The sequence below is a fragment of the Apus apus genome, chromosome 8 (assembly GCF_020740795.1).
Source record: "Apus apus isolate bApuApu2 chromosome 8, bApuApu2.pri.cur, whole genome shotgun sequence".
NCBI classification, from domain to species: domain Eukaryota; kingdom Metazoa; phylum Chordata; class Aves; order Apodiformes; family Apodidae; genus Apus; species Apus apus.
The window spans coordinates 13,376,190-13,403,439 of NC_067289.1; the positions used below are offsets into that span (position 1 = coordinate 13,376,190).

At 36.0% G+C, this 27,250-nt stretch overlaps 1 protein-coding gene across 21 annotated transcripts in view; it reads right to left on the minus strand.

Moving 5' to 3' along the window:
• Positions 1 to 2,736: 2,736 nt before the first annotated feature.
• Positions 2,737 to 27,250, minus strand: part of DLG1 (discs large MAGUK scaffold protein 1) — a 145,624-nt gene continuing 121,110 nt past the window's right edge. For 5 of the 21 annotated variants that reach the window (XM_051626108.1, XM_051626113.1, XM_051626124.1 and 2 more), the window contains 11 exons: positions 24,540 to 24,716; positions 23,688 to 23,757; positions 18,899 to 18,998; positions 15,554 to 15,595; positions 13,960 to 13,995; positions 12,394 to 12,444; positions 10,392 to 10,493; positions 9,969 to 10,141; positions 7,184 to 7,293; positions 6,719 to 6,810; positions 2,737 to 3,940 (listed from right to left, as the gene is read on the minus strand). In XM_051626108.1, coding sequence (XP_051482068.1) covers positions 3,834 to 3,940; positions 6,719 to 6,810; positions 7,184 to 7,293; positions 9,969 to 10,141; positions 10,392 to 10,493; positions 12,394 to 12,444; positions 13,960 to 13,995; positions 15,554 to 15,595; positions 18,899 to 18,998; positions 23,688 to 23,757; positions 24,540 to 24,716 — 1,060 coding nt within the window. In that variant the 3' untranslated portion in view covers positions 2,737 to 3,833. Of the gene's footprint in view, positions 3,941 to 6,718; positions 6,811 to 7,183; positions 7,294 to 9,968; positions 10,142 to 10,391; positions 10,494 to 12,393; positions 12,445 to 13,959; positions 13,996 to 15,553; positions 15,596 to 18,189; positions 18,224 to 18,898; positions 18,999 to 23,687; positions 23,758 to 24,539; positions 24,717 to 27,250 lie in introns of all 21 variants that reach the window. The other 16 variants (XM_051626112.1, XM_051626121.1, XM_051626122.1 and 13 more) reach the window with 6 other exon arrangements.

The following is a 27,250-nucleotide window of genomic DNA, read 5'->3' on the forward strand; positions in this document are numbered from 1 at the left end:
TGTTCTATGATACCTGACTGCAATTTGGCCAGGCTGCCACCTTTAACATGCACTAGGACCTGTAAGACAACATCCAAGTTTAAATCAATTAATAGACATTTCAAGTTTTAAACTTAAAAAAACCCACCCTAAACAAATATGTAAGAACCCCTCCAGACCTCCTTGAACAAAATCTTATGGATTCTTAACTGCGTAGACCATCTAGAATTAGTCATCCCTTTGCTGTTTAAAGTGATAAAGAATGACCTGGCACCACTGGAATCCTTCCATATTTCTGGAAGGATCCATTATTCAGATCCCTTCTGTGCCCTTCCCACTGGCAAGATTGATCTCTCAGGCCCTCTGATGCCTGCAGCAAGATTTACACACATATATAGATGACAAGACTGATGCACAGTCCTGGCACCAGTTGCTTAAGACTGCAAGGACAAGATTAATAAGAAACTACTTTGGCTTCACACCTCTCCTGTGCTTCTTCTGATGCTCTACAGGAAAGGACTGGAAGGCAGAGGAGAAGCCTCTTTGTACAGGAGGTCTATTCTGAATGCAATCCCCTGTAAACCATCACACAAGCAGAGTTCATTATAATGTAGGTCATTTTCCTATTCATAACTCTATGAATATCTGTGCTTTAAGGTGATATTAACTTTCATGATCTAATTTTAAGCACAATTTAGCAAAAAAGCCTGCAAAGGAAATTATAAATTTAGTACAACTTTAAATAATAATAGCAGCAAATACATCATCCAGCATGCTTCTGTATAGCAGTTTCAAAAAGTTGGGCTGGCAGGCAGGGAAGAGAACCCATGGTGCCTTCACTGAGCCAGCAAAAATAGGGAGATAAGGCACCAGTGAGACACCAATTTCCTAATTAGTCTAGTTGTTAAAATGGAAGCCTTAAGGAACGTACAGCATTGTAAAATGTATCCTTAAAATACAGAAAGCAAAATGTACCCGAGAATCAAAACCGTATTAGCTTCTGATACTGGAAAAATGAGATCCAGAGAAACACTAATTAATGCAAAATCCTAAAAATTACAAGATAAAACAGGTCAAGCATCAGAGCTGTCAGAATCAACTTTTCTGCCAGCGCTGAAGGGCAAAATCTGAAATAAACAAAACCAAAAATGCAGAAATACCACGTGGCTGCAGCTGCTGCTGTGCGAGTGGGTGCCCTGGCACACTGGATGATTAAATCAAAGTAGGCTGGGAAAAAATAACAAGTATCTTAGCCAACCTTACCTGGATGCCATAAATAATACTTGTTGTGAGTGAAAAAACACAGTGGGGATGCCACTGCGTATGTGCCGACTTGGAAGAGCAAGTTAGCAAGCATGAGCAATTCACACAAAGGCTGCATGGGCCAGTATTTTGAAAACATCTTGTTGGCTGATGAGCTACATCCATTTCTGTATGGATAAAAGAGGACTCACGGAACAATGAAGTAGTTGGCTTGCACAGCAAAATGGCTCATGCCTTTTCTTTCAGCTATCTCAATACCCCAGAGTGCTTTGGATTTTCTGGATCCCAGGCTTGTTTCCACCCTAGCATGACAATCGTGCATGGTGGGGTCTGTGGACCTCAGTCAGAGCAGTGTTCAGTGGAAGTTATCCAGACACTCCAATATATGAGTAAGTAATTGCTCATGTATCTACTCAGCTGAACAGGACTTTTCTGATGGGTAAAAAAAATATGAGGTAAACAAAATTGTTATTATAGTTTGCAAATTCGATAGCTGAGATTGAGATAGTTCTATTTTTTAAAAATTTGGTCTGTTTTATGATGTCTCATTTTACACCTCAGATAATTAGTCACTTTCAAAGAGGAAGACTCTAATACACTTTCAGGTCCTTTATAAAATTGTGACATTATTTATCCGAAGTGGCAATGTTACACAGCTCCCATAGACAGGAGTCTCAGAAAGATGATACACCTACTTCACAAATCCAGAGAAAGAGAAACTATTTTGGGCCATCCACCAGCAGCTCAGGCTTACCCTAAGTCTTATAAGCATTCTAAATAACACCAGCAATATTTATGTCTCAAGTTTAAATTTGCTTTTCATGTAGTAACTTCACTAGCCCCAATCTAGTCACCAGTGTTCCTCTAACAGGACTTTAATTTACGGTTTGAGTCAATTATTTCAAAATGCTACACCACCTGTATTGCTTTTGATTAAAAACACACTTGACAAATATATTGTACAGTAAAGTTTATTAGCTGTTCTCCTCTTTCTAACAAATGGAATGGATAGTGTTGATAATTCTTTACAAACCAAACCTAATTTGGTTGTGTGACTGCCCCGTGACTGCCATAAGCACATCCCTCTCATAAACAGTTTCAAACAAGCAATGGCAGGTACCAAAGAATACGGGAATTAGAGAATTTCATTACTGAAGGCAGTTCCATGTTTTGGTACAAAGTATTTATAACATTCAGCACAGAAGTTTGTGCAGTGCAAATGGAAGATCTTGTGCCTAAGCAATCCAGGAAGAACATGTACAGAAAAAGAAAACATATCATTGAGTCTGAATTCTCCCTTTGGTTAAGACATGCATATTACAGGAGGGGAGAAGGGGTAAGACAAACACCTGAAATTCCATAGAAAAGAGGAGAACTTGCATGTATTTTTTTTTTTCTTGTAACTAATATTTCCTGGACTTCATGCCCAGTAACCATAGCCCATTTGACTTCTCATGACTAAGGAAGGTAAACTCTAATTTGTATTTTTATTCAAAACAAAAAGCTAGGAGTAGGTGGTAAAAGAAAAATATATTTTTTTATATATATATTTATACGTGTGCGCAACTATGTAAAGAAAATAATTCCCATAGTTACAGAGTTTAGTTAAAGAAAGTTTAATATATATATATTTATTATAACAAAATAGGCAGTTATTGTGGGTAAAATATTCATTAAAATCTGACTCCTAAGAACACACACATTTTTAAGCTACGAATCATTCTCTCATTGCCCTAACGACCATCTCTGCAGTTGTTTTCTGTATTAGTGCCAATGGAAACTTGGCATTCCTCTGAAAAATACAATGTTTCCTAGCACCTAAACATATTTTAGGCTCAAAAAGTGTGATGACCATTATCTATAAAGGATTTCTGTAAGACACTATAAATAGTGTTTCATGAGGAAGATTAAAAACATTACACAACTTTGTCCCTAGCAATCTTATTGGCAAAAAATGAAAAAATATATTATAAGAATATCCATATGAAATTATGAAAATGAATATCCCTTGAGGAGTAGTAATGGGAGTTAATGAAAATGTTAACTCATAATTTGAAAGTTTCTCTCTAACTGCCTGGAAAGGAAAAAAAAAATTACTGTGAGAATAGAATTTAACTTAGAAAATACAACCTGAAATTGATTGCCCTGACCAAACCATGCTATTAAAGTTAAGCGTGCAAAGTTATTTATGATTTAACAACTTCCTTGAATACAACTTTTCTTTCAATTGTTATGAAATCTTAAAAGAATGTCTATAAAGCTTTTTTGAAAAAAATCTTTGAAAGTTACTTTCCCTTAAACATTAAGGAATTTTACCAAGCAATTCCCTCCCACCCACACCCCAAACTAATAGCTGGTCAGGCCATTCCATTGTCATGTTTGAAAAATGGCAAACCAACAACACACAATAATACAAATTATTTAAACTAAGAGAGACACCAAATGTAAAGCATTATGGGAACTGCAGAATGTGATGGTTAGGGTATGAACCACGCTGGAAAGAACTAGAGGCAGGCTCCACTGGAAGGGCTTAAGAGTTGTCAGATGTAGTAGGTGATGTCAGTTAGAAAACGAAAAATAAAAATCTGTTTTCATAATTTTTCCTTTGCTGGAACCCAGATGTAAGGCCCAGACTGTTCCTCTATGATCTGTTTCACTTGGTTGTAGATTTCTTCCAGCGTGTCTCCTTGGACAATAGCTGCAAAACATAATGTGGCAATCAGCAATCATCCTTCCAGTTCTGTACAGAAACCAAGAGGTTCCAAGCCAAGCTGTTCCTTCTCTCAAAGTGGCAAGAAGATCTGAGATTGCTGAAGGAATAGACACCCACTGAGATTTCTGGTTCCAGTGCTGGAGAGAAGCACACTGTTGATGGTACTGCAGGACACACAAAGCACCATCTCTCCCCCTTAGAGGCTTGGGATTAGGAAGTGGTTTTCCCTTTACTGCAAGAACATACATACATAAAAGTGCGGCTTTTCCTAACCACGTTAGAATTTGTCTGAGTCAATTCACATCCTCCATTATTCTTTTAGTTCCAACTTTCATATGTGTTTTCAACACAAGGCAAGACAAGAGTACAGGGCTGTGTCCTCATGCAGTCAGAGTCCAGGTTGGCATGCTGCAGACTGGTAAACTCAGCTGGATCCTGCAACTTCCTAGCAAGGCTGGCTGACCCTGGGATTTCCACCTGCTAGCACTAGCTTTGCCTTTGGCCCCAAAAAAGAAGGAATTAATTTTGTTGCCCAACCACCAGATTCAAGTTTTATAGACAACAGGTTTCCTTACATAGTTAGAAGTGCAATTTATATCCAGATGATGTAAGTTAGACATATTTTCTCCAAGGCTAGAAAATAATTAGAAATGGGCCAAATATGGATGTGTTCTGATATATCAGAGTAAAGTACAGTCTGGTGAGAATAAGGATGAAGTTTGAGCTGTTCTTACCACACTGAAATTGCAATCTGAAAATGCAATCAGCATGAGATAGCAGCTTCTTTTTAATTAGGATTACAAACTCAGTATTGATAACCCAAGAAGCAAATTTTGAAGGCAAGCCAAACTCACTCTTCGTGCATTAATATCTTACTGCTACTTCCAAACTTTGCTTTCATGCAAACTACTTCCTTTTTATTCCTACTTATCATCCCCATCTCTTAAAAACTTTCTCCCCATCTGCAGCCCATTGTCATAATGCCCGTGGGAGGAGGAGGCTGTACAATTAGCACAGCTCAAGTGTAATGTTGACAGGCCAACAGTGCATTAGGAAGATTCAGGAATATCTTTTCAATGCAAATAGCCATAAGCTTTACCATTGTACTTCTCTCCAGGTGTTTAACCACACCTTTCCAGAGCTCAATACCCTCAAAACAAGAACATGGATGCACTCTTCAGGTGCTTTAGTGCAAAGTTTAAGTCTGTTTAAACTTAACCTGCTGATGAAGGTTGTTTTCAGTTACCACATACAATGTGGTATTTTTTAACAGATTAAGAAATGCTCACACATTCTGTTTTACCACCTGACCCATATGGGTGGCAGCCTCCAAACTGTAAGCAGTAAGTGGGATTTGTAATGTCTTAAAGTATCTGAAACCAATTCAGGAAAGGATTTCTGGCCTGAACTGGATTATCAAGGACAGAATTCTGAACGTTGCTGTCTTCCTTTGTCAATAGGCCTTATACTCCTGGAGAAATATGGCCTTGAGCACTAAAGTTCTTAAAAAGGCCTACAGGTTTTTGAAACATCTTTAATTATGCCCCTTGATTTTCTGAGAAATTGTCCTACATAATGCCCTGAGACAACATAGAACACCAGCTACTAAATAAATATTCAATTATCTATTAAAATAAACTCTTCTTTTCCTGAACAGCAAACCAGACATATTTGAAAGTAATTTGGTAAGAGGCTGTATAATAGGAAGAATCTGCAATATATACTGAGAGTTCCATAATCTTCTGGGCACAGACCGAGAAAAGAGGGGCAGCTTGGTGCAGTGTTGGGATAAACTGTGACAGCTGCAAGGCAGCAGAGAGAGAGGAAGGCAGACAAAAAGGGATGGACTCAACTTGTCCACTCTGTGAGTGGCACACAATGTAGAGAAGGCAGAAGGAAGAATGGGGCAGGGAGTCTACAGGTTCCTGTATTTTCCTACCAGTGAAGCCACCTCCCCTTCTCATGTCCCTGCCCAGGTGGAGCAGACTGTTGCTTTCACAGCTCTGCTCACTATAAGATGTGGACACTGTAAGATGTGCCCACTGTAAGATGTGGAAGGATAATGGGACAAAGGAGTTCTTTCTCAGAAAGGAGGTGAATGGGGCAGCAGACAATGAAACACTGCAAGAGAGAACATAACAGGAAGCAAAGGAGTAAGTGTTTATCTAGGACAGTAATAGAGAAGGCTCATTTCTGTCCTCCTGAAGATCTGGACTTGATCCATCTCCTCCCTCTGCAAGCCACAATGCAAACACTTAGAAGAGTTTGAGTGCATCCCTTGCTGTTACAGTTAGATCCATACACAAATCTGATTTGCTAAGTACCATAATGCTGTAGTGCCCCATTTCCAGAGGCTTAATTACTATAATTCTTTACTTCCTGATATAAAAAAAAATTGAAAGTAATAATTTTTCCACAGGGAGCTTTGCTGGGCAATCTCAGCTCTGCGATTAAAAAGCTTTAAGCATACAATATATGAACAAAGCAAAGTAAAAACCTGCATTATAATACCTAGAAAAGTGGTAGAAAATTTTACAGGTTTTGAAGCATAAATTAAGCTTTTGGTAATTTTTTTCTGTATATTGAATTAATTGAACAAATTGAAATTAGTGTAGAGGTACTGAGATGGCTCTATACCTCAAAACAATGACACACCAGCCTGAAAACAGAGTTCAGCCTTATCTCAGTTGTGAGGCAATTACAAATTTACAGCAAACAATAAAACTTCAACTTGGGAAGGGAACAGACCCAAAGAAAACATACCTGTGAAGTGTTCAGTAAATTCTTGCTCCAGTTTCATGGCTCTCTCAAATGTCTTCCTGGCTTGCTCTTCCGTTAAGCGTTTATTCATTTCCCTGAAATTGAAAAAATTATACATTTAAACTATTATCAAATATTTGGAGTCTTTTGAAATAAGGTTTTCAATTGTTGCCTGAGTATGAACCCTAACAGGAGGCAGTTTCCTAAATGACAGACCAAACCAAAGATTGTGATGGGAATGGGCTGTTCTGACATTACGTTGCATAGAATTTATCACAATTGTATTAATTCTCAAGCACTTAAATTTGGATTAGAAACCCTATCTCAAAGTCCCTAGAAATAAAACTCAGGACATTAAATATTGTTTAGAATGCAAATTACAATTGTCTTCCACATAATTTGAAGTTGGCTGTTCAAGTACAGTAACAGTCTCAAACAATTCAGCCTGAGGCACTTCCTTTTACTTACATTATATTTTCCACTGTTTTGGGTTTAATAAAAATGGAGATTGGGTACAGCTGGGCAATCTGCAACCTTTTGATGGCATTACCAGAAACATCAAGAATGCAATGTTTACCCTAAAATGTGTGAGAGAATGGAAAAAGGCATTAAGCAAAGTTCAAGTCACAGGTATGCACAGAACAGTAACTTAGAAGAGAAAATACCTCCATGGAAGCCAACAAAATTAAGAGTATTTGCATCGATATTATGATGTCACCACTTTGGAATAAGGTCCCACAATGCTCACTGTTGGGATTGTACGTGGTTTAAGATGTTCCTGACCCTCTTTCCTCCCTTTCAGCCCAATCAACAATGCAGAATCATCCAACTGCACAACAGCTGCACTTCAGCCACACCACCAAAGAGATCCTCTTTTTTTATTAAAAACCAAAAAAAGACTCTGAGGATCCTTTAAAGTCGTGGCTTTGTCAAAGCTTGAGTTAGAGAAGTGCTAGGTGACTTACCCAGCATATCTGAGAGAACCACCACCCCAACGGCAGGGAAATCTGCCACTGTCAGAACAGTTAGATGGAACTGAATACAAGCACTTTCCTCCCGCAAGTATCACACTGTAGAACACCAGTTTTGAAAGAAAGGTGTTTCTATGTTCTAGCAGAATATTTACTACATGTGCTGACCTGTCCACATCTTTCCTCTGGTTTCTCTTTAAATGTGGCACATGTGCTGGGAATTGTGAATTAAGAGTACTAACTGGTTCATTTTCCTTTTTGGGGTGAGACACTTAATGTTTGCTGTGTTTGGCCCAATAATTTATGCCAGGTGCCAAAGAATTTTGGACAAAGGATGGAGGACTAGATTGCCACCACAACAGCTGTGCTAGACCTTATGGAGTATAACTGCAACAGTTTATTCTAAATCAATAATGAAAGTGCATTAACAGTGGTCTCAGACACACATTTGCAAGCTGCTAGTGATTTCAAAGAAGGTATAACAGTTCCTTTCAAGTTCAGATTTGGAAGACAAGGAAAACAGATGAAAGTACTTCATGATATAATGATCCTGTTTTCATTCAGGGAAGTTATTTTGCTCTTTGCACAGTGCACTTAATATTTTACATATTACTTAGTTCCTTACGTGCACTGCATCCAAGAGATAAACATGTCACAGTACTCAGTGCCTTTTTCAATAACTGAACAATGACATTAAAAAGCATCTTAGCTGTGTCCATTATAGGTAAGGAAATGAGTGAGATGGGCCGCAGCTGGAAGCACAAATGAACACAACTTAAAACTACTGAAAGAATACTATTTCTTTGGGGCAGCAGCAGTCACTTTTGTTTTGTCTGCCTCCAAAATCATCATAGAAAATGTGGAAATTGTCTCTTGTATCTCAGTAATAAGAGCCACCGCAGAGACTCACCTCTTAAGTGAGTCAGAGAGGACTAAAAGAAGGAGCAGCTCCCGATGGACCAGTTTTCAGCTGTCACAATTTTGAAATCAAGGTCTGAAGGACAAGCCATTGTTTCCCAGAAAAATAATTTTAACTGGAACTGAGAAATTGTTGCATCTACCTGAAGTCCCACAGTGCCTATGCAAGAGACTTTACAGCATGGAGACATCTGGTGTATTTTGTTCTTCATGTCAGTGTCTAAAAGGTTCATAATCGTTTTGGACCTTACTAATTCCTGTGAGATGGGCAAAAGAAAACAGCCAATTTCAGGTCTGGGATGGAGCCAAAGGAATGTACCTGTGCTACCAGGGGAAGGAACTGCCAACAGATTTGTATGTTTAGGCTGTTCAATAAATAGTTTCATCATCTAACCACACATGGTAGTTTCACAACTTTGGTCAGCCCGCCACACATAGCACTGCTTATTTATTTGTAATTTATTTTCTTGTCTCACTATATGCCACAGGGCCAGGTTCTATTCCATAGGGTAAGAAAGACAGCAGGAGAAAACTTCATCACATGAAGCACAGAATCTCACTGTGTTCTCCCCAATTTTGATTCCAATAAATTAAATTGCCAGAAACAATCATACTCAGCCACTAACTATAGTCCTATGTCACATGGGCTAACTACACTTACCCTCTGCATGTCCAGATTAAGACTGCTCATGTTTGTGAGTTCCCACCTAGAAAATAGCTGTTTCTTCCCTTGTACAGATATCATTGTCTAGACTTCCTTCTTCCCATTCTTCTTCAGAGAGCTCAAGTAAACTTCAGTTTGAATTTAGAATTTAAATTTTTAAAGAAATAGTTAATTAAAATCTTTTCATGATAAAAACCAGTAAGATCAGCCTTCAAAATGTAGTAATAGTTCTATGTAGTTCCTAAATGTAGTTCCAAAAATTAAATTTATTACATTCACGCTTCCCCCTTTGTCAGTGAAATCCATGAAGGGCACAAAGATTAACAATTTTATTAATTTTCTTCTGCAAACATCTGTATTAAATGGATGATCATATTAGCCAATTCCACCACCATTAGTCTTAATTAATGACCTATGTATGTGAGCTATACTAATTAGCCTGTAATTCCAATATTTCTTCTCTTTCCTCTTTTTATAAGAGGGCACAAACTACGGTTGCCCTTTTTAATCACAGTATTTCCATTATTCCAAACCTTCATTATTTCCTTAAATGCAGTTGTGACAATGTTCTGTTTCTAGTTTTGAACAAATTCCTTTTTTAAGTCAGAGGGTTCCTAATGGCTTTTTGCCATTCTCCTTTCCCCTGTCAGCACACTCAGATAATCACCTCAGTAAATGAAAGTAACTGGCACTGATTTACCTTTTCTGCTACTTCTCGCACTGACTGGACACTTGTTCCATAAAGATGATTATTGTACTGGCCAGCTTCAATGAATTTGTGATCCTGAATATCCTTCTCCATTTGCTCTCGAGAAGTGACAAAATGGTAATCGCGACCATCCACCTCATAATCTCGTTTTGGTCTAGTGGTATCTTTAAAAATAAACCAGTAATTTTTAAAGCAAATACAAAAACAGTGACTTTTTCTCTACAATATAAAAAAATAGTCTCCCATTTACAATGCAAAATTTTCACAAGCAAAGATGACGGACAATTAAGAGAGCTGTATAAAGCCTGGACAATATATTACCTTTTTGTAACTCAACACACAGAGGGTAAGCTCATTCAGAAAATTAACAGAACAAAATCAATTAGAATTGCTCCACTATTTGCTTAGACTTACGTGGAACACATGAGCCAAATTTGTCTGGAAATTCTGAGATGAGATCATCATTTATTCTGTCCTTCATGGGTCCCAAAACAATCACAGGTCGAGTGTAATTGACTATTAAACATAAAGGAATAACATCAGTTACATTTCAATTTCATTAGTAACTTTTACAGTTCAGTGATACATGCTTTCTCACATGGTAATAGTTTTAATACCTAAAAGAATATGTATTCCTAAAGAAAAACATGTTGTAGAATGTATATAAATTAATACTGTAGTCAAAGCAAGATGTTAAATCTTCACTCTCAAATCATTATCCTGGGGGACTGAAGATGAGTCATAAACTATAAAGTCTTTGGGAAAAAAATCACAAAGCAATATGCTTTGTTCTAATGAAGACAGCAAATGGGCAAAGTTTGAAAATCTTTTCATTTCAAAGAGGCACCTAAGCAGTAGCAGAGTCTGTAAAATTCTAGTTCTGAGTTGGAGGAAGTCTCTTCTTTTCCTCTAAGGCCACAACTTAAATATTCATATTTTAAAAGACTCAGTAGTTACAGAACCTGTATAAAGTTGGCACCCATATAAACTAAGTACAGCATCTTTAAAAAGCAGAGTTTTTATGAAGTTAAAGGGCTTTTGGTTGAAAATCAAGTTAAAGCAGAAAAGATCTGATTGTACTGCAGAATAAATAAGACAAGCCATATAAATTTTAGTTTTAGGTTCAATCAGCCTTTACTGCACAAATCAGTCCAAATTAAATTAAGTCCAATTAAAATATGTTTTATAGGTCTTTTTATAGGACCTATACTATTTTATAGGAAACTGTTTCCTTTCAGGGGTATTAATATATTCAAAAAAGCAATGTCTGGGGCTTGAATAAATGTCAACCTACTAATTTAACAATAAATATCTTTGTTTAAAGACTAAGGGTGGCTCATTAGTGTCTCAAATCCAAACACCTTTAAATCTGTTTTGTTCATTTCGCTTCTTTAATCCACTAACCTTCTTAAAAAAAAAATAAATACAGTGGAAGTGAATCAGTGGACAGATGCAGGTAACATACACAGGGATGTATTACTGCACCTAAACAAAGGAGTGAGGTGCTGGATCTTTTATGACTTTCTCCATATTAGACTAAAAAGGAATTACACTCATGTATTTAAATGCCAAAGAACTTAACTCTCTAAAAATCTTTAGTTTTTTAAACTAAAAAATTAACTAAATTAAAAATCACCAGTTACTAAACCACAGGCTTGTGTGAAGTCTCATTCACATCTTTTCTCTTCAACCCTGATGTTAACTCACTTAATATTACTACCATTCTCACTAAACAATTAAGCTGTCAGAATCTGGGAACTAATTAATACCAGTTAAGACATTTCTCATCTTGTGAGACTCTCTGATTAGCAAATATACACAGACCCAGCAGCAGCTCATTTGAGGGTAACAGACCTCCTGTTCCCTAGCTTAAGTACAGCTTGCTTAGCACATCCAAGTTCCATTTAATTAAAAAATACTTTTTTTTCTGGAATAAAAAAAATCACTTGGCAATTGCTAACCAAATAAGCCATACAAGAAGCCTATACAAAATGAAACTGCCATGTTTGAGACATTTCAATTAAAGCTTACTAAAACAGACAAATCATCTATTGACACACTTTCTGCTGTGACAGAAAATAAGGAGCTGCGTCAGTGAGAAAACTAAAGCCATATGAAACAGAAGAACACTAATTTCTGAGGTTCACACCCACAAAACTGCTAACCATGCCACATTTTCCTTGTGCAATGTAAACCAAAAATAATGTTATTTTAAGTAGCTCACCTTTGGATTTTGCACTAAATCATTTAACAGTAGTATTTAATAATTTATGCTTTTATGCTTTAATGCTTTATTCACCTGAATAACAGTAACAAGTTCAAAAGTGAAGTTTACCGTGGTTCTCAATGCATAAGTGCACACAGAGCATTCTGATAATTGTGATGTTTATTTTTATACTGAGTGAGATCTACTAACCTTCTTGTTGATTGACTGGCTCATATGACAAGACATATTCTTCTTGGCCACCTAAAATGTAAATGCAAACAAATATCTATGTATTTTTTTTCTAAAGCAATATATTTAAATTGAGTCATTCCATGAACTATAATGATACAGACATTGCTCAGTAATATGCATTACAATGAGACTGATGAGGGACATTTTCCAAGAGCGATGCATTATAAAAATCACAAAGATAAGCCAAACAAAATTTTAAAGCATAAGACACAAAGTATAAGTAATTCCCTGGTTCACGTTAGCATGTCAAACTGACATCAAGCACAAGAAGAATTTTTAAGCATCATTGAAATGCTCTGATGCACGTTTCCCTGAATGAGAGGCATGCATGCTGTCATTCACTGGCAGAGGCAATGCCACCTTCCTCATGAACATTCTCCATACTTCAAAGCTAGCATTTACAGTAACATATTTCTGTATCTACAGAGGGCTGACAATCATCTAAAAGTGCACATATCTCTCATTAACTTAATCATGAAGTGGCATTTATATAAACATTTTCAATCACTCTAATTCTACACAAAGTTTTGACTGTATATACTAACTTATTTTATTCATGAGTTTTTAAAGACGAAGTTGGAAATAATGTGTTATATTGTTCTCAGCTCCAGAGAGCACATCAGCAGTGAACGAAGCTAAAATACCTGAATTCTGAGCTTTGACAGCTGCAGCCTTTTTAAATGTTAGTGAAAGATTCCGAAATATACCTCAGTTGCCATCTTTCCAAAGTTTATTTCTAGTCTAACAAGATACCTTGAACAAGATTTCTGGTGATAGAACCACTAAAAATTAACTCCATGGCAGCAAAGAATTTATAATTGTGAAAATAAAAGCTCAAATTATATGACATTAATATGAACTTTGCATGAAATCCAGTTGTTCAAGAATTCACTTGTGTAATTTTGCAACATTCTTTGGAGTTCATAAGGTACACTTGAAACAGGCAAAGGAACATACCAATGCAATACCACAGTTCTATAGAAACAGATGGCAGATGAAGGCTTTTATAAATTCATATATTGCTTTTATATATATATATTCATAGCAAATACCACTGACCTTTAATGACAGTAAATTTTAGATTTAAGAGGAATAATTTCTCTTGTTCGCAATAAATTTGCATTCAAACTGGACTACAGCAATACATGAATGAACATTTTAATTTTTTAAGTTATTGTAAGTGAGGAATACCTTAAGACAGGCATGACAACATGCAACCTGTATACTTTAATATCTCAAAAAGTTACTCATGCAAATGGATTTTAGAAGGACAGTATATACTTTCAGAAACCCTTTTAGGCTAGGGAGAGGAATAAGGAATCACCATCTATCAAATCCTCTGAGATCCAGCTCACATTTAACTAGATACTTCTTTGGAGAAGTCACATTGCTATAAGGTCAAAAATTAGTTAAACAAAATATTAAGGAGATAATAAGTAAAAAGCATCTCCTGATTGAGGGCAAAAAGTATATATTGTCACTGCTTTTCAATACTTTGGAAAAATGAATACTAATAGAATGAACCTTTTGAACAACCGTACTCATCTGTAATCAAGATAACTTTCATATTAGACAGCAGTAAGAAGAAATTAAAAAAATTTATTTTAATAAGAAGTGCTTGTAATTACACGTTCAGATAAACAAATCCACAACATTCATGATAAAATCAGGGCTTTTAAATATCAACAGAGTAAAAACCTAACTAGTAGTACCAATAACGAGCTGTAAACATAAATAAAGCAAGCTCTGAGAAAAACCTAGCTGGGGGAAAGCTGGGTGGCAAGAGAAGAAGCAAATTTATGAAGGAACAGTCATGGTTAGACAGTTTTAATGGCATGTCATTAAAAATGGTTTAAACTTTTAAGTTTGTCAAAGACAACTTCCATACATGCTTAATTTTGTGTTATTCTGATGGAACACAAATGACTCCCACTAGTTTCTTTTCAATGACAGTCTATGATACTGTTAGCATTTGTTACTTATGTACAAATTCTCTCCTACAGTACAATCATCTGGAAGAAACATGGTGCATCATCACCTCTGAGAAGATCTACAGGTTCCAAATATCTGTTAATGAACCCTAACATACACAACATCTGTTTCTGAAGTGCCCATCGTTCAGTTAGCAGGCACACAGGAGCTGAGCAGTGAGCCACCCAGTGTCCCCCTGTGTGACTTCTACTCTTTCTTCCTTTTGTGTTCCCATCAAAACCTCAACTTGTTTATCTACCTGCTCTGCTCTGAGTTTCAGGTCTGGACTGTGCAACCTTACTGAGGAGTTGTTCACTGGAAAGGACCAGTGGGATTGATTTCTGTCTCTGGTTTAGGACATCTTAAAGCATTTTAGAGCAGCATTATGCAATGTATTACCCACTGTGAACACTTACTACTGTTGTACCTTGGGTAATATTAAACAGAACCGTAGCTTTCATACTGTAGCTTGGGCTAGTAAAAAGCTAACTCAGTCTAGTATTTGGAAGATACTATGTCTTCAGAGAAAGAGAGACTGCACCCATGCCTAGCATGCTGATTTATCATAACTGACTCCAGCACTGGATGTCATATGCTTTAAAGACAATTCATTCTAAGCACCCACACTTGGCAAAACAGATAAATTAAAGCTGTAAGCAAGGGTAAATACATGTTTGCTTACCTTCACTCTTGTTAGAAGTATATAAATATTAAATCCAAGTATCATTTTTGAAAAATCGTGGATAGTTATTGCACTATTTAACAGATTACACAGTTTAGTTACGCTTCCAGTATTAGGCTAAGCTACATGTAATTACATTTGTCAGCACTAAATTTACATTTAGGTTTTAAAAGGTCTAGCTAGCTCGCATAATTTTTAAAAAGGAATAAATCAAAATTAAGCTGAACTAAGAAAGTCATAGATCATAATAAAGAATAACCAAAAGGTGTGCAATTATTCTTTCTAGTCCGATTTTTAAAAACAGAGCAGAATTTACAGTTTCTCATCAAACATATGAATATGGATTTCACCTGAAGGTGATTGGCAAGTTCTATTTAACATGTAAATACCCAGAAAAGACAGACAAATAAAATCAAAGAAACTACACAAAGGTTCTAAATAAACAAAGAACTTAAAAACACTTACGGTAACTACTTTCACTATCGCTGGCATTAGAGGTTACATGCTCTGAAATTGCAACACAATGGAACAAAATAAGGAACATACACTAAATGGCATGAATCCAAAAGAAAGAAAATTGACAAAATAATCCAGATGAAAGACAATACTGATATCAACATGTTGAAATCAATACATACTGCATATAAAAGTTTTAAGGTACATCTCATAGCTCTCAGGATCAAGCTTAATTTCATACGAAAGGAATTGATGTTGATAAAAAGACATTAAATAGCATATAAAAATAATATTATGAAAAGTAAACCAATTCACAGTTCACATAAAACCCTGCGATTTTTAGGTTTGCATGTTGAGATTCATTTTGTTGTTCAAAAACTATGGGTTATGCATTTCAACTTTTGTACAGACAATTTACTGATTATATTAAGAGCCTTATAGCAGAAATTAATGGAATGTTTTGCAAAAATACAGAGTGGCACTCTCAACAATAGACACTTTCCTATGCTATACGAAATAGCTTACTTCAAATGCAATGCAGAATGAAGATTATCTTTTATGCCCAGTAATGCCTTAATTTTCAGAAGCTGTTGACTTTTATTCTGGACTATCTATTATAATTTCATTCCTTTTGCATAGTATTAAGAATACCTAAGTAGCTACAAAGTGTTTATATTTACTTGATTAAGCTATGTAATTGTGTTACAGAGCTTTATTATAAAAATTAATGCCCTTGAAGAATATCAGGTATCAATCTACTCTGTTTCCTGAAAAGTCTACAAATCTAGTGAATATGAACTTTGACATTTCTGAACTTTGTTGTAAAGAATCCATTTTCATGCCACCCAATATGTCTATTTCTAATGAAAACTAACATTCACAGGTGAAGACTGCATCAAGTAGCTTGTGTTTGACCTATACAAATTAAATACAATTAATTTGAAACTAGGTACCTAACTGTGTGCATACAATAATATACACTGTTGTCATAAAGAGTGAGTTTATGATACATTAGGTTTAGTGCTGTTCCTCCCCTACAAGATTGAAGATAAGGAAACAAGGGAACTGTAGAGGTAGGATTACAATTATGAAGCAAGTATGCTTCTAGTGATTAATAACCATTTTTAAAAGTTAGTCATCATAAGTAAACTAATTATCCTTTTAAAATGTTTTTGATAAAGTGAACTAATATCTTTAAACCACAAATCTCTGGCTTGCTTGAACTCCATTTTATTTCCATGCAGGAAAAATAGGCAAATACTTCCTAATGTTTGTGAGTACCAGCAATTTGTATCTATTTCTATCTCATTTTCTTGTCTTCGAAAAAGAACATCCATATTGCCATGGTAGAGGCAAATAGTGATGTTTAAAAGCTTGCCAACAAGAAAGGGAGACATTGCTGCATTTTGGGCTTTACATCTTAGAGCAGTTGTGCTCACTATCACAACACTTGTATTCTCAATTGGCAGTCTCGTGGAGCCCAAGTGACAGCTTGCATTGCGGTATGACAGGTTCAGCAAGTCTGACCATGCTGAAAAACAGGCTAGAAACCACTTGTTTTTATAACAGAATCACCTGTGACATTTCTGGGCTATATTACATAGTTTAAACTAGGTTATGATGATAATGCCATAAAGGATGCTTATGAACTTCTGCTCTAAACTGTAAGGCCATAAAGGTTGCTATGGCCTCGACCAAGAATTTCCTTGAAACTAGCCATTTCAGAAATGTAAAATTCATGTTACAGCTACTAGAATTTTTCTTTCATTATTGAGGCCAAATACAGAAGTACACCACTTCTAACATGTAGTTTCAGGAACACTGTGCATAAGTTATGCCCTGGGAAGAAATATTTATTTTAATGACCTTTAGTCACAGATCTTTAGTCAATAATTTTGCTAGTCTCTAAAAAAGTGTGACAATGTATGTGCTTAATATCTGTGATGAAATCAAGGTCTTGGCTTTACTTTAGTACAATGGTGGTGCCTGTGTCCAAAAACCAGACCTGTTAAGAGTACTCAGTAACTTGTGAATCTTACTGTATTCAAGTTTTTGAAATTTCTGCAAGAAATATCACAAAAACCTGTGTCTCCTCTATTAGCTACCCCTCTACCTGGTCTATAACATCACAGGAGTTGAAATAAGTGAAGACAGAAAAACTCTCATGGCATTAGTTAAGCAAAGTTCCATGTTTGTTTTAAGTAGCTGTAAACATCAGTCACCTAGAGAGAGGATTGAAAACTGCTGAAATTGAAACTAGTTGAAGTGTTACAGCAACGGTTGTACTATTTCTGTTAAAAGTCATAGGTCATTTTTAAATAAATAAAAACACAAAGACAAAAGTGACATAAAAAAAATCAGCAAATTTAAAACACAGTACTATCAAGGACAAACAAGTGCTGGCAAGCTTCTAAATAACAAAACAAAAAAATCTAATGGGATAGTCACATGAACGAAACGTAACACGATCCTGAAAGCAAAAATGTCCAAAACATTACAAACTGGAAAAGCTTATGAAACATTTTTTAGAGTCAACCTCCTCATGCCAGTAGAGCACCAGTCTCAAAGTGATCTGCTAAAAAAAAAAAAAGTAGTAATTTTCCAGATGGAGGTTAAAATAACTTGGGAGTATTTTGATCACTTACTCAGGCCTTTTGATCCCATGTCGTCAGGGACCTCCTGCAGAGTAGTCCCCAGAGGGCAAGCAATAAAAAGACAATCACAAAGAAAATAATTGTCAGTAATATATAAAATTGGCGCTACGACAGGAGACAGTTCCCAGAACATCACAGGGGAAGATGAGGCTGTAGGATTTGACCTGACTGGCACATTAAGTGTGATCAGTGTTGCAAGTGGCAGAGAAGGCAGGTAGTAGCAGACCAGGTCTGAATTAGCAAACTTATGTCACTGCTTTTTGAGAAGACACTTTTTTCAGTGCTGGCAACAATGTCACTTCATTAGGAAATTAAAATTAGAACAGAATGACTTTGAAGAAACCGGTCTGATGGAACTAATTTGAGAAGCTGACAAGCTCTGTTGTTGCTGTGCACTCTCCTCCAAGTCAGAAGTGAGGAGCCACCTACAGTCCTGGAAGGCTGTAACCTCCTCCAGTTAGGTACACAGTGTTACTCAACAGTATTACCAAGTTTGTTCCAAACTGGGATACTCCTGGGTTAAATTTTACTTCAACAGCAAACAAATGGTTTTATTGATTTTGTAGGTTGATTTGGCATTGGCATCTCAAGCTTGTTAGCCTGTTGCAGCTCATGAAACTGTCTCCAGGGTAACACCCTACTGCAATCTAGCAGGCCCTTCTATGTGTGCTTTGCTCTCCATCGAATGCCACATACTTACGGTCAATATCACTGGTTTCCTGCTCACTCTGGTCCTTGTTCTTGTAGAAGGGAAATTTTCGGGAAAAGAGGTTCTTTTTACGCTTGTCATTGAATGACTGCTGAAGAAGAGAAGGAGGGGCAAAACAAAGGATGTCTAATGTCTGTGTGAACAAAGGCCCAGACCAGCAGCTTTGTGGAAGCTGACTCCTATAACCACATTATGCAGTGCATATTTTAGTTTAACACTATCTTCTTAGCTTATTAAAAATAGAGATTGGGATCATGGCTTTGCTCACCCCCTCCATATTTCACGTGCTTAGTACTGAGAGAACTGGCAGGCTGGCTCATCCTATATGGCCTGACCTGTATTTCACTGTATTTTCAATTTGGGCTTGCTGGGAGTGGAAAAAGATGTGAAAAACTAGGCTGCTATAAAGAGGGTCAAACCATAATGAACGGAAAGTCAATTAAATAACTGATATTGTCTAATATAAGAGTTATAGTATCGAATTAAAAAAACACAACACCACAAAAAACACTGCTAATGGTTTACACATGCTTTTGCAAACAGCTGACATCCTAACTCTACACCAGAAGCATTTGCCAGTGTTACCTATTTGCAAAGGCAAAACTGTCAATACTTTGGTGACAACTGCTAAATAACCTATCCTACAGCAGAAAAAAAATGGAAGCTAAACGCTGACATTGTATCAAATGCTCTTATAATAAAACTCAGAAAACAGAGGAAAAGAAGAAAGGTGGAGGAAAAGAAGAGGTAACTCAAACAAACCAACAACCAAACTGTATTTGTTTCACTTTTTCACAAATGCAATTCATTGCTCCTACAGCACATTTAATTTACTGTTCTAAGTCAATAAAGAAACTCAATGCATAAATAAATCAGTAACATTCTTACTGCAATTATGGCCAGAATTAGAACTAATACAGCTAACTTGAGGCCAGCTGAAATTTCTTTTGAGCTTTAGGCATAAGTGAATCATCTAACCAGTTTTGCCAAGCCATGAATTTGCCATGTTTTTGTCATTTGTTTTGCAGAAACTCTATTATGGGAAGGATGGCAAAAGTAAGAAGATGCACAACTTGGTTTTGCAACACTGTGTTGCAGTGGGACTGGTTATTTCTAAGCCAAGCAGAGCCCATGTGCAGCAGGAAGTAATAAAATTTCCACAGAACTGTTTTTTAAAAGCCACTTTAAAAAAATATTTTCGATTAATACATTAACAACTTTATTAACAGCTATTTCTAGAACTTGGAGCATGCTAACTCTCAAGTAGTTGTTTGTCTGTCTTCAGCCAGTGTGAGCTCATCTTCCTCCATTATATGCAACACAGTAAGCGATACGTTATCTTTTCTACCAGCATTAAATATGGAAATAAATATAGTTACAACTAGAGGTTAAATAGTACAAAGTTTTTTCAAACGATGGGCCACCTTCTTTGGTAAAATTACAAATTTAACATTTAGCTTTCCTAAAGAGAATACATGTAGTGCAACACACAAGCTGCATCCTGCTCCAGAATTAACAATCCTTCTGGCCATCTGTTTTAATACAGACTTGCTTGGCAATATCAGGCAGGGAAACATCCAGTGATATTTTCATTGTTGTTCTTTTAAAAAAAAATGTGCTTAAATTACAAGGTGTTAAAGAGGCACATGGTACCATGGGAGCACAGCTGGGGACAGTGAGCTCTGGAAACAGCAATACTGTGTTAATTGGGAAATCCATAAAATCTTTAGTTGGCTGGCATCTGTGTTCAACTAAAACTGACGTTCCACTTGAAGAATTGGTAAATTGTCAACCTGACATATGGACAGAAGAACTGGCCTCAAGCCAATCATATGCTTACAGGAGTAATAGTTGGCATAGGCAAGGTTCTAGGTTATGGTCCTCCTGACCTTCTTAACCTGAACTCAGCAAGTCACAGCAATTGTTTTCTCACAACTAGAAATATTGATGTAACCTACAGAACAAGGGCAACCAATAAATATGCCAGATTGGACCTTTTTTGAGTATGCTGAAAAATCCTGTAACATGAATTTCAGCAAGTAGAAGCCTCACATCTATATAACTGTCCCATTCAGAAAAGTCCCACTTCAGCAAAAGAACAGGGGAAATAAACCTAAAAAAGCTCAAATGTTGCAGTTTAACTGAGGTGGTGAGACTCTGGAATTTGTATAGTAAAAATAGGAGTGGCTGATTTATTTGACTTAGTAAAACATAATCAGGTTCTTACTTTTAGTTTTGAAAATATTTTATAGCAGTAATTATTTTAACTGCTTGTATAGTACATCTTACTAAACTGGTATTAAATTTTACATACTGCATGTATAATGGTCAGAGTCAGTTCCATGGCCAAAAGAGAAAATAAAAGTAATATTATACTGATTTTGCATAAAAGATTAGCCAAGAGATTATTTTTAAAAGACATCATGATTATAAAAAGCTAGTAAGAATTGCTTATTAGTTGAAAACGCATAGTAATTTTATTAAATTTTTCATAAGCCCACTGCAAATCATACACAGGCATAAGCAAGAATAGATTAAAACAGAAGCAGAACAGAACAGTGAGACAAACGTGTATGTGAAAGGAACAAAAAAGGAAAAAAAGAAACCACTTCTACTCCAGATTTTGTAGTTTTCCTTAAAATGAAAGGAACAGATTTTCACGTTTGCCATCACTAGGGTTATTCTTCAGTGTTTTAATGTACAAATTGTGAAGAATTGTACAAAGTTGGCACTTCGTCCTGTCCATGGAGTATTATCATATACAGACATAGGAAGGCACACAGTCCATGAGGACATGTACGGTGCAGACAACCTAACGGGAAAAAATATCACCAGGAAGAATACTTTAAGGAGAAACCATGATGTTAAAGTATCTACAGCTGAAGCAGAAGACTGAACAGTGTAAGCATGTTTGCAAAATGAGATGTTACTAAAGAAAAAGAACTGCAGTTCTATATCAATGGCAAGCGTAGTTGCTTTTCCACTCAGTTTTCCATGTGTATCTGTGGTGCTACATCAAGCACAGGGACTGTGCACTAACTGCTATTGTCAAAATGCTGCTTCAGATACATTGTTAATTACATTAACTGTTTGTAGTTTATTGGTAGACAAACTACAAAACCATGCAATTATCTTTTAAAGAACATTTGTAACATTTGAAAAATTCCTTAATGAAATTAAAATAATATAATTCAGCCATTTTCTTTGTGACTTCTAAACGGTGAAATCAAATTACAAAAGTGGTCAGGTTAAAAATTACCACATCAGTTGATAACATTTTATTCAAACACCAAAATGTGAATGCACCAAACCAGAAAAAAAGGGCAACTAATCCAGTGAATCCTCAAGACACTGCTGTAATTGCTCATCAGAAAATAACTAGATACTGATTTCCTTTTGATCAAATACTTATAGGAAAAACCATGACTATTTTTTCATTAATAAACTAAACTGAAACCCTTGCCATGTAGCAGAAGGAAGTACACATAATTCTGACCAATCTTTAAAGTGTAAAGTCCTACAGTATCAAGATAAAGTATTTCAACTTTAATACTTTATAGATGCGATTTTAGAAGTTATTAAAACATTGTAACTGAAATAAATGACTAAAAAAAAATCTTTGGGATCTACAATAATGACTTATGTTACAGCATCAGTGCTATTAAAAAAATAATCAGTACTCAAAAATAGCTTCCTCAGGAGCTTAAACAATGTTTCAGATTTTTATAAATGCCAATATATTATTACTTTACAAGACCTTTTACATCTAAAATGCATATACTTAAGTCTTGAAATTCCTAGCTGTACATTATTGGTATAAAAGATAAGGCTGTAAAATTGTAAAATTTCAAATTTACCAAAAACTCAGCCAAAAAGCCCCACCCTCAAAAATAACAAACAAGTGGCTGTTTCATCATTATGAAATTGTTTTATTTTCAGATATAAACACTCCTATCACTATTCAAGCAGCTACCCTGCTTTCTCACCACTCATTCCCATCGCATGTACTGGGACAGGAATTGCACATCATGCAGTGAACTACACCAAGGAATTGAATAAAATTTAAAACAGGATTTCTTTCAGATTGGGGTTTTTTCCTTCTACATTGGTTATTTTATACGATTTAAGCACAGCCACATCAGTATTTGCACCAGTAGAGAGTGGTGGTGACAAAATACAGTTGTGAAATGTAGACCGAGTCTGGTCAGCAATGGTGCTTGCCTGAGCTTTTGTTGGCCCATGTCCCTGAATGAAATTCTGGAAAGCTTCCACATCCATAGTTGTATCAAAGTTACTTTATGAGGTGTCTGTGTAACTGTGTACACAGCAAAGCCTCATTTCAACACAGGGATCCTGTTGAGCTTTACTTCCCTATTTGGCAGATAAATAAAAAGATGAAAAAATTTTAAAAAATAAACATTTTACTTTTTCTGAAATACAGTAGTAAGCCCTTCCCCAAAAAAGGGAGCCCAGGAGTACAATCCATACCAAAGGAGTAAACTGCTTTATAAAAAGCACTTGCAGCATGTTAGAAATTGCACTATTCAACACTTGATTAGTACCTACAACTCTTATTACATCATAGTATTAATGAAAATACATATTTCTAGACTAATTCTTCAAATAATTTGCGGCATTTTGGTAATTAAAATTGGTTTTAGTGCTCAATTTGACAGAATTTGATCTTTTCACTAAAAACTTGAAGTAATCTGCATACATAAACAACTGAAAAACGTTACCATTCACAATGCCAGGTGTAATCAGCACTTCATTAACTCACCCCTTTATCTCCTCTTGTTTTGGAATTGAATTTCACTGTCTTTAAACGGGCTCGTTCTTTTTTCTCAACTCTACCACAAAAACATACACAAAAATGGTAAATCAGCAAAATTTCCAGAGCTTCAATTTACTACTTGTTACCACATAACTATGCAGGTGTATCTTTACTAGTATTGATTTTTACAGCTGATGATACCTTCAGAAAATGGAAGCTTGCTAATGGAAAACTGCATTGGAAAAGTAGGGTATTATTTCTCAAGTGATGAGTTCTCTGGGCATTGCAGTATTTTGTGATTACATATTTTCAATAAATCCAGAAGATGGAAATGACACAATAAGCGAACACACTCGATTTTGAGACACCAGCAGATACTAAGATTCAGATCACCTAATCTCTTATTTGGGTCTCTAGCATGCCAACAAACGATTCCTTTCTGTTTACTCTGGCCACCAAAGAAAGGCTCACCAGTTTTCCAGGTTCTGGGTACAAAGAACTCATGATAGTGTCATGATTAATGTAAAATTCACTTTGTACCTTTTGATATGTAATTGGTGTAATGTTATTAAACCTAAAATTATTATTAAACCCATAACTTGCTTACAGTGAGAACAGAGAAATGGACTGAGACCACCTTTATCAACTTCAACATGCAACTCCTAAGGCTAAATAGGATTTTAACAAACTTCATTAGCTTAGTCAGAAGCCCACTACAGTTGATTTAAAAAAAAAAAAGCAAAATCAAGAGGCTGATGTGGTACAGAATTAACAACAAAGAGGGAAGCCTATGCAACGTATGTATTATTGTATCCGATGTTTAATAAATAGACATTGCAAGTCAATAGAATGACACACCTGCGTTTGCTTGGGATAACTCCAATTTCATCACTTTCTCCATCTGGAGTTACCTGCCGTGCTTGCCACCACTCATCATCAGAGGCATTAATGACATGGAGAATGTCGCCAAACTTGAAGTTCAATCCTTGACTTGGAAGGCCGCTATCTTTAGTCTTGTCATAATCAAAGAGAGCTCTGCATTGCAAAGAAAAAAATAAACACAGAAATATAGAAAAAGCAAGAAAAAAAATGGGGAGTATGAATAGCACAAAATATGAAGCAAGCTGCACGTGTTATTGTTCCTAAGTTACTGCACGATTCTGACAGCTGCCTGAAACAAGAACACCAAATACACTGTCTCTCATAGATACACAGAGAATATGTAGCACAGTATCCACACACACTTTTAAGTTTTAAGGAATGAAAACCAACTACACCCCGAGCAAAACTCTGTAAAAGAAAAACTTTCTAAAAGGTTCACAGAAGATACTTTCTGCAATTCAATAAGTAGTTTGCACAAAGCAAGGTACATGTCAGCTTAGAATGAAAAAGGCAAGCAAATACTTGAAGGATACATTGTGATTTAAAGTTCCATAAGGTACACAATTTTATATCAAGTTATAAATTGAAATTATTTTAGTAAATAAAAATTAGTCTTTAAAATAAGTCAATATCCTGCTCACAGGGTTGCAGGAGAAAAAACCCTAGAAATACCATCTGAACACAACTTTGCCACTGCAGTTCCAGAAGGAAAAGAATCTTATGTGCATTCTTTTTTTAAAAATTCCCAATCGCTTCAAGAAAACCTTATTCTTTTTTCTAAGTTAAGTCTGTTTTCAAACAACAGGCACTAGCAATACCTGAACACCAGCTGCATGACTACACTTCTACTACCATTCCCTTTGCCAGCAAGGTTGGTTTATGCAAGCTCACTACTATCCATACCTGCATTCGTGCCTGCTTTGTACCGATTCCTTTCCCCTTCTTATGAAAGCACAAAAGTCTGGAAAGGCTCATGGAGCACCATACTGTGGAATTCATCTGGGTTAAAATTAAATTCATTTTTCCCTGTTGGATCATTTTATATCTGGATGGGTTCCCTTAGGCAATGCAGAGACTTGCAGTATGTTTCTCCCAGCACAGTCAAGGGTTTAGTGGGGATTTGGAAATGGAATGATGACAGGAGCCTCTTACCAAACTTAAAGAGATACTCCAAAGATTATGCCCTATAAAATACTCTTACATTTTTTTAAAGGTGTATAAACCTCACCTAGGTAAAGTGAGAGGTGCCTGTTAGACACAGGCTGAAAATCATCAACAAATTATTATTGCTTCAAAGCCAAAAATTTAATGGCTGTGTTAACCAGGCCAAATTTTACAGAGTGTGTTTTTACCTGGCCACACATTACTTTCGAAATCACAGGCTGGTGACCAAGCTTTACTGAAGCATTTCTTCTTTTAGGGTGTTTTTGCTGAACAAAGCAATCCAGATCTCCTGGAGCAAAAGCATCTCCCTGTCTTATTCCATGGAACACAAGTTAATCTTACCACTTCAGAATGAATGAAGGTCAGCCTATAAAGGAAGTATTTTTTATCACTGAGTATTTGGGAAAGCTGTTAGAAACTAGACGTTTGACCTATCAGAACACAGGGATGCCCAATGAAGCTCCTCCTGCAAGTGAGCACACTTCTCAAGCCTCATGCTAATTCCACACCTTATTTTTCAAAGCATTTAGTTAAAATTTCCTAATGACTTCAAAATTGTAAAGCTTCTTCCACTTGGAGATGTAACCATTGTCTGCTCCGAAAGAAGCAGAAATCAGCACCATTATTTGAAATTGAAATGTATCATGCTGGTCAGAAGAATGCAGAGGTAAAAGCAATTTTCTGTTTTGAATCACATGCACACTGCACAGACTGAGACTTGACATAGAAGATAAGATAAAACACAGAACAAATCTATACCCAAATTTAGAAACTTGGTAACTTGACAGTACCTCATTTTTTCAGATGTGCTTTTTGAATCTGAAGATGGAGGAAAGCTTATAGATATTTCAAATGCAAAACCAGAAACATGACATGAAAAAATCTCTCTCCTCTCAGATGAGAAATACAAGGCAAAAATAAGAAGACTATAAAAACCTTAAGTAGTTGGGGGTAAGACAGAAAGAATTAGGTGTGCAAATGAAGAGTTGGCTGCTGCTGAATTGCTGTATTTGTATTGCTCTCCAATGATTGTAATATTGCTATTCATTATATATTGATATACATAAAATTAAGCAGAAAAATCTGCCATTTTACTTAAAATTTTATTTTCAGACCAACAACTTCAGACCAATTGCCTTTTCCAAAATATTACCTACCACCCCCAAATGTTTACAGGCAGGCTATTCAAAGATATCAAGTTTCAGCTACAGGGACACAATGATATATCTGATTTTATCTGCTATTTTGTTACCACGATTTTGAGAAATAACCAGACCTTATAATTTTCAGAGTATTTTAATTTGATAGGTTTTCTACAGTTGTGGTTGAAAGCCTATAAACATCTTACCATCAGATTTACAATTCAATTCAGCATTATGTTATATAACTGGACTCTCTCAAGGCGTATCCAAAACCAAGTATTACAGGTTAAAAAAAAAAACCAGCTTCAGTTACTAAAATTGGCTTTGAATTGGTACAATTAAAAGTACCGAAAGATCATACCAGAGTGACTTTATCATACA